At 33.0% G+C, this 12,074-nt stretch overlaps 2 protein-coding genes across 3 annotated transcripts; both read right to left on the bottom strand.

Moving 5' to 3' along the window:
* Window positions 1-121: 121 nt before the first annotated feature.
* LOC102627361 (uncharacterized) lies at window positions 122-3,798 on the bottom strand. Of its 2 annotated transcripts, none has more exons than XM_015529678.3 (3): window positions 3,554-3,798; window positions 1,243-2,914; window positions 122-823 (listed from the first exon to the last, which is right to left on the bottom strand). In XM_015529678.3, the coding sequence occupies exons 2-3, from the start codon at window positions 2,909-2,911 to the stop codon at window positions 468-470; spliced, it is 2,025 nt and encodes a 674-aa protein (XP_015385164.2). In that variant the 5' UTR covers window positions 2,912-2,914; window positions 3,554-3,798; the 3' UTR covers window positions 122-467. The 2 variants fall into 2 exon arrangements, with proteins under 2 accessions (XP_015385164.2, XP_052294839.1); XM_052438879.1 differs by having other exon boundaries at window positions 123-823; window positions 1,243-3,043; window positions 3,554-3,797.
* A 1,415-nt stretch (window positions 3,799-5,213) lies between these two features.
* On the bottom strand, window positions 5,214-7,029 carry LOC102627073 (hypothetical protein). Its single transcript, XM_006477203.4, has 2 exons — window positions 6,862-7,029; window positions 5,214-5,991 (listed from the first exon to the last, which is right to left on the bottom strand). The coding sequence occupies exon 2, from the start codon at window positions 5,961-5,963 to the stop codon at window positions 5,427-5,429; it is 537 nt and encodes a 178-aa protein (XP_006477266.2). The 5' UTR covers window positions 5,964-5,991; window positions 6,862-7,029; the 3' UTR covers window positions 5,214-5,426.
* Between the last annotated feature and the right edge of the window lie 5,045 nt (window positions 7,030-12,074).

Genomic DNA, 12,074 nt, shown 5'->3' with positions numbered 1-12,074 from the left:
AGATAATGAAACATTTTACTAAATTCATGCCCATTAATTGAACGGAGGATAAATTCACAACTGTGCCTCTATCTGCACCCACTAAAACAAAAGAAAAATTTAACTTATTTATTGCAGATATCCATTCGGATCCGATACTCATGAATGAAAATGACGTCTTTACAATCGACTAAGCAGTGTCGCCGGCACAAGATATGGTGGCAAAAATTGGTGTCGCGTCCATGCTCCCTTGGGCCTTGGCCTATGTGGTTATTACTATTCTACGAAAATGTCCATATCTTTCATTACCAAATTGGCTTAAGAAATTAAACACAAGAACCCTAAGTGGAATTTGGAAGGCATTGTAATAACATTCAAACAGCAATCACATGTTATTTCTAGCTACATTTTATCTCATCAAATTAAATACTTTAATATACAATCAAGGATTGAGTATGCTATACCCTTTTTTCAATTTCTTTATCAGTTCAAGGACTACTTCTGCATTCAAGGGGCAAATTGTCTAACCATGAATCATCCAATAGAGGCGCTAAAGATTCCGACTCAGAGGGCCATTCTAAACTAACATCTACTTCATCATAGATGATAGGTTTACTTTTCCCATCTCTACTTCGATAAATGGCCTGTAACCGAAGGTTGCAGTGCACAAAAAGCAAATCATTGAATTTTTCCATTTCTACTTTGTTACGTTTCTTGTTATGTATGCTCTCAAAGGTGCTCCAGTTCCATCTGTACCAATAGGAACTACAAGGCTGACTCAGTATCCGTATAGCAGCTCTCTGCAGTGTAGGAATTTCATAACCATAGCTTGCCCACCAATCACCTACAGATGCATGAGGGCTTATGAGATATAATTGCAATTTTTAAAGTTTACACAAGCCCATAATTTGTTTCCTCAGATGAAATCAAGAAGAAATCATATAGTAGCCTCTACCCAGAAAACAAGGGCCATTTATAGATTCAACTCAACCAATTCAAAATATCAATAGCTATCTTGCACTCATTGGTATTGATAATTAATATGTCTTTTCCGACTAGAGGATCATTATTATCCAGGGGTATGAATTATCAATCCAACAGGTCTAGCACTGGTAAAATAGTAATAAAGATTACAAGCTGGAAATGGATGGCTATGCTATATCCATGTTGCAACTAAGAAGGTAATGTTCCCCATTTCCCTAAGATATATACACTCTAAGCAATACAATAAGTTATTTGAAAATAACTTCAGTTTACACATACCTGGGGCATTCAGTTTCCTTCCCAAGACTGCAAAATCAGTTCCAAGTGCACCTTGAGCGTTTATGTATACTGGATGCTCCTTGGTGATCTCTATTTTATCTTTATCTGCTGTAGCCAATTTTATCATGGCTTCTTGAAATCCATTCCTCATCCTCAAATCAATCTTGAAGTTTGGATTGTAGAAAATTGAAGGGTTTAGAAATGCTGCTGCTGCATGTAATGGTGAATGAAGCTGCATATTCCATCTCCTATCAATTATATCCCAAATGGGCACATATTTCTCTTCAACTCCCTTATAGTATGCCTGAATAGCAAGCTTTGCCCTTTCTATTCCCTCATACATATAGCCCATGGCAGGCATGTCTCCATCAACAATCCTCAAGATTTTAACAAGTGGTTCAGACACACTAACAACTTCATGTGCTGACCTCCAAAATCTGTCCAAATACAACAAGGACTTTATAGCTTGAGCATCAGGGCGTCTACTATAAATGGAGGATAACCACTCTGAATGTGAGAACATGTGTTTTAAATTTTCCTCATGAATCACAATGGACCTCAAGGATAGATAATTAGCCACAAATCTAGTAATTCTTGGCCTGATCAGTTCCCTTCCACCAGTGAACTTTCTCATCATATTAAGTGTCCATGCATGACTGTATAAGTACTTTGTGATGGTCTTTGCCTCCTCCAAGACCATAGCCACCCACTCTTGTTTGCTGATATCCTCCAACATCTTATCAATACAATAAGCAGCACAAGGAGACCAAAACAATGAACTGTACTTGGTCATAAGAAGTCTTCCAGCATAAACATAACATGCAGCACTATCTGTTATTACTTGAATAACATTTTCCACCCCAACATCCAAGACAACTGACTCAAGCAACTCAAACAAGAAAGTAGCATCCTCTTCATGACCTGACACATCAACTGACTTCAAAAACAGTGTCCCTTTTGGGCATGCAACCGAGAATACTACAAGTGATTTGGTCCTCCCATCAGACCAATTATCACATAAGATCGTGCAACCTGTTTCTTTCCACTCCTCTCTATATTTCTTACAACAGTCATCTATGTCAACCTTCACTTTTTCCAAAAGGGTAGATCGCAACTTTTCATAACTTGGGGCAATATAACCTACCCCACACTCTGCAATAGCATTCACCATTTCCTGATAATACATTGACTTAGCAGCACTAAAAGGTATAGAATTATGGAAGAAAAATACAGCAATCTTTTTATCAGTGTCATCCTGCCTTTGCTTCTGAGTGTCATCCACCATAGGCTGTATGCTTGGTGAAGGGTGTCGAAATAACAAAGACGGACAGGAGCTACCATGCTGCCCACTAGACCTATTGTTCTGATGAATGCCACCACTAGCAGAAGAGCTGTTTTGTTGTCCATTAGCTGTTGCCTTCTCCACCTTTGGCCTTTTAGGATTTTTCTGTTTCTTGGGAATGCTCAATATTCTTTGAATATGATCTCGAACATCATCAGGGACTTCAGAACAGGGTACTATATCTTTGTTTTTTATTTGAGCTAAATGAAACTTCATCCTGTAAACCCCTCCACTGAACTCCCGCTGACAATAATTGCACCTGACTTTCTGCCTTGTTGCATCAACAAGCACACAGTGCTCCCAACAGGCATCTCTTCCACGAACCATGATCTCCGTAATAAATAGCAAACTTAGTCAGAATTTTTATCTCAGTGACTGGAGGTACCCATACCATTACATAAAGTCATTCAAACTCTATCATAATCTTCCAACGAACTGCTTATCTATCAGATTTGACATCTTTTTGCAACAAATAAACAAAATTTAAAGTGATCAGAGCCTTGATTTGACTCGCATTGTCAAAATTATAATATTCTCACTAAGCAAAAGTATAGAAGGCAGCTATTTTATGGCAGCCTTGCTTCTTTCTTTTAATAAACCATTCAATTATTGGTAGGCATTTTTGTTCTTCCATAAGCCAGCTAATTCACATGCCAAATTTTGAATTTGCTTAACAAAGTTTTAAATTCATTTTTCTTGTTTGTGGTTGGTTTGTCACAAAGGTACTAGCTAATTATCACTTATCTTTTCCTTTACCATTTGTATCAATATAAGCACTTTATGTTCTAACTTATGAGAGTTTGGAAAAACAAAAAATCATTAGCCAAATTAAGAATATTAACAGCTTAAAGCAACTTTTAAAAAAGAAAATTAAAGATACATACTGAATATTATTATTATTATTATTATTATCATTACACTAACCAAGTGAGCTGAAATAAAAGGTTAGAAAAATAAAAAATGGGTTACCTAGCCGTAGAGAGAAGTACTTCTTGTAAGAAATTGGTGGTGGAGTTAAAACCGAAAAAATCGGAGCGGTCGGAATCTGGGAAATTTTGGACCGGCGATTTGACGGGACGCGATTGCGGAGGAACCGAGGAAATGAATTACCACGGCGATAAATTAAGACAACTCGCCGAAACGCTCGTGCACGTTAACGAGGAGTAGACGTGGAAATCGCGAGACGATTTCACGTGATTAGCGTGTGCTTGAAATTTTCGCTTAATTAGAATAAATTTCCACAATTTGAAAAATAAGGCTAATTTTTAATAACCAACTTTTTGAGAATCGAAACTATATAAATTTAGAACTTCATGACGGTTTACAATGAATTTCACAAAATATAAGATGAAAAATGTATGATGAATTGTAAAAGTGATAATTACTCGCATTCTAGCTAAACCTTAATTTTTAAAAAAAGTATTTTTTTTAAATGGTTAAAAGAAAAATCCCACGAATGTAAATGTACCATTTTTTTTTTTAATTTTATGAAGATGAACGTAGGTGTATTTCAAATAACTTGGATGAAAAAGACACAGTTAAGGGCATTGGCTATATAGATAGATATTAGTGAGTGAATGTAACCGTCTAATTGTAATCAAGATCCAAAATTAGTTGGTTAATGATGTGTAATATTTCACCCCATTGTAACTTATGATTTCTTGTAAACGCCAATAGCGAGTTTGAAGATCATTATAATGTGCGAAATGTGATCATTCTCTTTCAAAATTCTTAACAGATGTTCGTACATTTGTTCTACAAGCTAACTCATCAGCCCCTTAGATGCCTAGTAATTCCCTGCATGGTAAAATAATACCACTGCATCTTCCTCGGAAAATTTTGGCAGCAAAGCTTAAACTCATCACTTAGAATTAAAATAATCACAAATTCATCCCCCCACACGCACACGCAAATATACTAACACAAAAGGTTTCTTTAAATAAAATTTCACTTCTCATTTTAAGAGTGACATAAACTTTCAAAAACTCTTCAGATAAGAATCTTAAAAAAAATCGTCCTTTTCACTTTTCAATCCCTCTTCTATTAATATTATATTACTTTTTATATCATCATTATTGAAGAAAGAGACATATTATAACTACATTATTAAAAAAATGTAGGCTAGTTAAATTTAGTGAGAAAAAAAAATTGATTAAAATAATATAAACTTATTTCTATTTGAAGATTCTTTTAGAAGGGAGTTTATGTATTCACTTATCTGTTCATCACATCAGTAAGTAAATAACCATTTAAAGAGTAAAATTAGATAAATCTTTTGGAAACAAAAAGTAGTGTTGTCAATTAACTTCTGAATACTTGCACAAAATACATACTACTATGGAAGCAGAGTTCCACGATAAGTGAAATGACCAATCCTTCTCCTTCCTATATAACGTCTTCTTCCAAGGATGGAACAATCGATTAGATTACATTGTTCCTCAATAGCATTGAAAATTTGTCGTTATACAACAATGAAAACAAAAAGTAATGCAAATTCTTGCACAAGATATGGGAGCACAAATTGATTTTGCATTACAACACAATACATGAGTTTATACTTTGAATTTAATAGAATTGATGCGCAATGAGGGCACGTATGGAGTCAAAAAGTTAGTTAAAACAAAAGATCTAGGGGTTGAATCAATGTCAGACAGACTTGCGCAAAAATAACTGTTGGGAGATGCAGAGAAGCAAAAGATTTAAAATGAAGCCATCAGAACAACAGCGTACAATGGTGTTCACAGTTTAGTGTTTGGTTTATTTGCACTGCAAAAATTCTATTGTCGTTCAAACTAGCAAAAGGATTGCACTAAATTGTATGACTTGAAAATTTTCATCAATTCTACTTATCTGCCGAACTAACTTGTTGCCTAGCTCTGCGAGAGCAATCTGCGTAGTTTTTCAGCAAAGGGAGACATTTTAGGGGGTCCTTCCCAAATTCCTTATAGCATGACTCACAAGCATCTTTCTCTGCCAAACAGGGCAATGGCTTCTGGTAAGGAAGCTTAAACTCCTGATCACGGAGAGTTTTAGCTCTTTCTGTCACTTCCTGCACCATGTTTTCTTCCTGTTTGTGTATCTTTTCCAAAACCCTTTCACTCTCATGAAGGACAGATCGAATTGCATCCAACTCTGCCGAATGAGCAGAAGGGGATAGTGGCAGAAACACTGGAGGCTGAAGTGGCCATCCTGGAGCTGGAGTTCCCTTCTGTGTTTTAGAATCATCCAATATTTGCTTCTGATTTACCTTGGTTTGGGGCTGCTGGGGCTCTTGTGACTTCCTAGGTTTAGTTTTCTTTGTTTTCTTCTTCACCTTCCCACTGTCTTCAGCTAGTTGACTAACAAGATTGGCACTAATATGAATTGCAAAATCACCCATTATACTGCAACCCCCAGGCAAAATATACCTGAAGAGATCCACATAAGTTATCTTTCTAATCACAAATAAAAATGTAGAATTTCTTCCCACTCTTGATACCAATGATAGACATCAAAACTTTCTTCACATCTCCACCAAGGGTTTAAATGCTAAACTAGGCAATTGATTTAACAGCCAAATGATAGAATTTCATTACAATTTTTAGACATAGTCTAGCCTTCCTTTAATGAATCCATATGCTCAAATAGTGACTTGATATTAATAGCTAGTATTTCCCATTTAATCAAGCACAAAAGACACATCAATAAATGGCAGCCAACAAAAAAATACGTACACAGACAGACAGAAGCTCTTCCTAGAACATTAAATAATATTGGCCGCAGATAATCTTATTGGCCAAAAAATTAGAATGTTCAAACTGTAGAAAACTCCTAAGCATCCAGAACATAGGCATTGTGCCCCAAAAAAAATTGTGGCACCACAATCATTGACTATGTGTATGCAAGAACATTAAATAATATTGGCTGCAGCATCAATTCTAGGTTTGTTAATCTATCATATGATGAAGATTAGATACTGATCGAAAGGTGAATAATTATTCATTTGCATTGCAAACATGTAAAATGAGAAAGCTACTGACGCCCAAAATTCAACCCACTAACAAGATTTTATGTTTCGAGATTACAACCCTAAATATCAACTACAAGTCACAAAGTAGAATGTAATTAAGAAACCCCAGAATCATTTCCATCAAATTAAATGAGACGACGGATAACTCAAAGACTAGGCATGAACTTGAATCAAACCAGTAATAAAATTTCAAAATTCCTATAACAAATCAAATCAACAAACAAATAAAAAGTTACAGCCAAACCCACAAAAAATGAATGATACTCACTTTACTACCGAAGCAGGCAATGCGGCGAAGCAGTATTAGGGTTCGATTATCGTCGGCGATTTCAATTCGTTGTTAGGGCTTGATTTTTGTGTTTTTTTTCCCCTTTCTCTCTTCTCCTGAAAGCGATGCTTGTGTTGAAGTTTGATTAGGATGCACTCACCAGTATTAGGGTGCATGAACGTCTATTATAATACCATAAGCTTTCCTCTTATATCGTCTTATACTATGCCACGTGGTGAAATTTTGTAATTACAAAAATGCAACTATTTTTGGGGTTAGGTGGGATGGCAATTGTGCCCACAAACCTGCCACCAAAACTCACCTGCTGCAGATAATTTTGCGGGTTGCAAGCGGGTTTGGTATTACAAATTAAAACTCATATTTAAATACGAGTGGGTTTGGTATTAACCCAATATCTGATGGACACCTGCATGAATATCCGCTAGACCCGTAATATTTTTTTAAAATATTTTTAATTTAATTTTACTTTAAAAAATTTAAATCTAAAAAATATATAAGGAAAATAATGCAATTATGCAAAGTGCCAAATAATCAAAGTGTTTTTGTATGAACTATTTTTCTTTAACTTAATGCATGAATTATTTCGTTATTATAATTTTTTCGGATTAATATTTGAAAAGTATTATTCTTTGAAAAATATTAATTTTAATTATTATTGTTGGCATCATGTTGGATGGGTGCTAATGATGGTGAATTAAATAAATATCTTCTCTTGGAGCTTGTGTTGAACAATAATATAAAATGTAATTGATATTTTTATATACTAGTTTGTGGTTTTTTTTAATAAATTTGTGTATTTTATACTTAAAATTCAACATTTGTGTTGGATTGATGTTGAAATTTTAATTTTTCATTTACATTGGTTAAATTTAAAATTGAGTATGTTATGTTGAATTTGAGATTATTATTGTAAATTTATGTATCGAACATTTGTGATTTTAAATGTACAAACCTACAAAAAATTCGTTAGATACAATTGCAGGTTTGGTAATTGTCAAAACCCATAAGAGGTGGGTTTTCTTAAAAAAATTAAAATCTACTGCGGGTTGCGGGTGAGTTTGATAATTTAAATTTTGTGCATATTTGGGTTTGGTAATGACAAACTCGCTGCGGGCGGTGCCCATTGCTATCTCTAATTTGGACTTCGTATTCACTATTCAGTCATTAGATTTTATAATTATAGAAATACACCTTTCCAAAATAGTCACTTAGATTTATGGTAAAATATAATTCATTCTAAAATTAATTACTTTTTTATTTATTTTAATATATTTTTAAAAATATTTAAAAATAGGGTTATTTACACTCTAAATTTTACTTTAAAAATATTGTACTTTCTACATGCATTTGCTAAAAAATTTCAAAATTAATTTTTACTCTACACAATCTAACAACAGTCAAAATAGTCCTCCATCTTCATTAAATTTTTTTATTTTCTCTTACATCTATAAACTATTAATCTCTCCTACAAAATTTTAGCATATTTCGTTAGCAATTGATCACCTTTTTTTTAAGCTTATCTTTTCCAATTTTACGATTAATTTCATAGCAGAGTAAAAAGACAGTAGAAAGGTCTACATTTGGCTCCTCATAAGGAAGATTGACAAACGTGTAGGATCAATTTCTATTGGATGCACGCCAATGGGACCCTCCAGTAAGTAGATTGGAATTGATTCCATGTCTTCTTTATATTTGTATCTTGATTTGTTTTGATTCATCTTCAATCTCACTTCAAATTGAATATAAGTTTTTCTTAAAGGAAGTGAAATATTTATTAATGAATAAATAGATTAGATAGTTGAGAAGACTCTCCAATTTTAAATATATACAAAATTTTTATGTTATTAAAATCACACTAATATAAAATACTATTAAGGACAAGTTAACAAAACTTAATAAAATATTTTTTATTTTGATCACTCAACTAACATGAGGGAAGAATATAATTTAGGGAAAATGAGAGAAGAATAAAAGTTTCTAAATGAGCTCAACCGAATTTTTTTTTTTCTAGCTTTGATAAATATTCTTATGCTGTACAGAAAGAAAATAATTATGTAATTTGAATAAGATTTACAGAGGATAATTTTAATATTGGATAGAGTGTGTACACTAAATATTTTTTTTCTTTTTTAAAATTTATCATATGAGTGTATAAAATAAAGTAGTATTCTCTATTCTCTATTTAAAATTTCCTCATGAATCATGATGGAGCTAGTCTAATTATAGATGTGGAGAAAAAGTTGAGAAATAATCAACCTTTTATTTTATATGCCAATATACAACGTCCGGGCAAAATTGCTGGATGCTTATGCCCATCATTAGCAAAAACTTTTGGATTTAATTTAATAATGCTAGTTTAAGACATGCCAGCGTGCTGGCATTTATTAATTTTTTTAAAATTTTAGTGTAAGCCCTGTCAGCATGACTTAATCAAGATGTACCCGATTGAAAATCTTATATCATATAAAGCGGAAAGGTAGATAAAACTGTCTTATTGTCAACCTCAATACTTTTTTTCTAATAAAATCATGCTATATATTTGAATAATTGGATTCTCTTCCAATCTCCGTCGTTTATCCTAATTGCTCTCATGGCCATTAATTTCAAATATGCATACAGTTATTTAGTAGGAGAATGCTATTGCTATTTGAATTATACGAAGATAGAAACAATGGTATTGTAGCATGAATAGTGACATAAACCGCAGTCATATTTTGTCTTTCTATTGTCTTGTTGTTGTTCAAGTAGCAATTTTCTCTTTATTAATGAATGCATACATGATATATATGGTATATCCGTCCACCTAATTAAAACTCTCACTATATAACAATTAACTAACAACTTCGTTCACGATGAGAAGCCAACTTATAGAATCGCTGAATACATTGGCAAGTTTAGTATCTGCAGCAAATTAATATAATGGGTAATCTTCGAATTTAATTTTGTCATTAGTTAACCTTTAGACATGCGTCGTTTATGACATTGTTTCTCTTCTTATAATAGTGATTCTCTTTCTCTTATCATTGAACAAGATTCGAAGAAGTACTTGTTGGTGAATATCAAGACGAGCAAGATGAAATTAACTGTCATCGTCAGCAAATTGCAATGGTATGTGCGAAGATTGCACTTCCTTCGACCAACTTGGATTGTGAATATTTGTTAGATTGAACAACAAGGCCGGTCCGTCTCTCTGACTAAGAAAGTTACTAGCATTTTAACGTGGCTTGTATGACAATAAGAAAATAATTAGGTTTCTCTTAATTGCCGTAAGCTTTTAGCTTTAGATGGTATATCCCCATCAAAAGGGATGGGCAGTAGGGTACCTTTCCCCTCACTCATAATCTAGACTCCGTTTATTTTTCAAAGGTACACTTAATGGAATGCTGTGGAGTCAACTAAATATTGAATAGTTTTCAGGGCATGACCCATTTGCATTCATCAAAACCACACGGATCGAATGATTTAACATTCCACTATATATATATATATATATATACACACACACACATACATACATATAACCACAGTCCACAGTTTTACTCAATTGAGCTTTGAGGCCACACCGCTGACATCAGGCATGGCATCCAATATATATATGAAGGCAATAGGGATGTTGAGAAAGAACCTTAGTTGTAGGTTGTGCTCCATTTTGCACACTTATCTGCTCTTTTCCGTCACATCACAAGCGACCATATTGGTCAATACAAGAAACTATGGTGCGGTTATTTCTTAAATGGAGAAGAATAATTCCTATCATCTAAGTTCATAGTTTGTCCTAATAAATGATATGTGGGTGGAAAAATGTTCAGCTTATTTGACCTGATTACTGATTTTTAACTTGCCTTGCAAGAAATTTATATTGACTGCAAGCCCTATATATCATCACATCTAACTAGAAGACATTAATTAATTAATTCTTGTAGAGCACGTTGTTGGTTAATATCAGTGTGAATAATCATTTTTAAAATATATTTGAGGTCCAAATTTATTAGCGTTTAGTAAAGCTCTAATCAGTATCAATCTTCTTAATCTTGGCAAATACTTCTGTTCAATTTTAGTTCTTTAATCATAAAAGTCACCATCCGGTCCAAATAGTTAATCACATTCAAATCTTCTCCATTAAGCTCATGGTGACATTAATATTTGTGATATTTGATAATCCACTTAATCAGTAGGGATATATCCTTTTGTAAGAGTAGGCTAAGCATGCTTTCATGATCAAAGATTAAACAATACAAATTTTCACTTTGGTACTCATATACATATGTGATGTCAGCTTTCTATGAACTTAGTTTGCAGAGAAATTGGTAGGTATGCATTATTATATAAAAAGATGGGCATTATCTGATTTGATTCTATTCTAGTTAATAATAGAACTAAATTGATGGTGCATTTACTTCTCGAATTAAGAAATTAGAATCCGGAATAAGAATTATTGATGGCGTTTACTTTGCAAAATGAAGGCAAGAATTGTAATCATAATTGTGGGGTCCACCGAATTTGGGAACGGGGAATGGGAGATTGATTCCCGAGGGGTTGTGCGAAGCAATCTCCCATTCCCAAAATTGACCCCCCCCCCACCCCAAACCCACCAAAATAAAAAATGTCCATTTGGTCCTAAGTTAGAAAAATTATTATAATTAATTAATATATTATCATAATTAATTAATTAATATAATTGTTCTAATTAATTTATAGATTTTAAATTTATTATTATTATTTTTATTACTATTATTAATGATATAAATTTTTATAACTAATGAATATATTAATATATTGTTAACAACAATTAATAATAATAATTTTTGAATAAATAATCACTATAATTAAAATATAAAATAATTATTGGGACAATAGTTCATTAAGTACTTTATAGTAATTTGTTACTGTCTAACTTATCCTGATTCCGATTCCAAGATAAAGTAAACACATTAATGACAATCCAGCTCATTCTAATTCTCATTCCTATAGTTCGAGTAAACAACTTATTTTTATTTTCATGCTCCATTTTCATTTCAATTCATTTCCATTCCCACCCATTTTGATTCCAGTTATATAAACACACCATGAAATCAGTTGATTCACAATTTTGTGAAATAAATGTGAATCAAATAGTAGAATCAAACCTCAAGGCTAAAATTAAATACCAAAAGCAATATAATTAGAAAGTAAAGTGTCAGCCAAAAGCCACA

Source organism: Citrus sinensis, chromosome 3 (assembly GCF_022201045.2).
Source record: "Citrus sinensis cultivar Valencia sweet orange chromosome 3, DVS_A1.0, whole genome shotgun sequence".
NCBI classification, from domain to species: Eukaryota; Viridiplantae; Streptophyta; class Magnoliopsida; order Sapindales; family Rutaceae; genus Citrus; species Citrus sinensis.
Note: the sequence above shows the minus strand (reverse complement) of the source record. Positions and strands in the feature narration are given on the sequence as shown.

Excerpts from the sequence above, each read along its gene's own strand:
- LOC102627361 (XM_015529678.3), bottom strand. The coding sequence starts at position 2,911 with ATGGTTCGTGGAAGAGATGCCTGTTGGGAGCACTGTGTGCTTGTTGAT. Across the intron at positions 824-1,242 it reads AAGGAAACTGAATGCCCCAG|GTGATTGGTGGGCAAGCTAT; the intron begins GTATGTGTAAAC and ends ATGCATCTGTAG.
- LOC102627073 (XM_006477203.4), bottom strand. The coding sequence starts at position 5,963 with ATGGGTGATTTTGCAATTCATATTAGTGCCAATCTTGTTAGTCAACTA.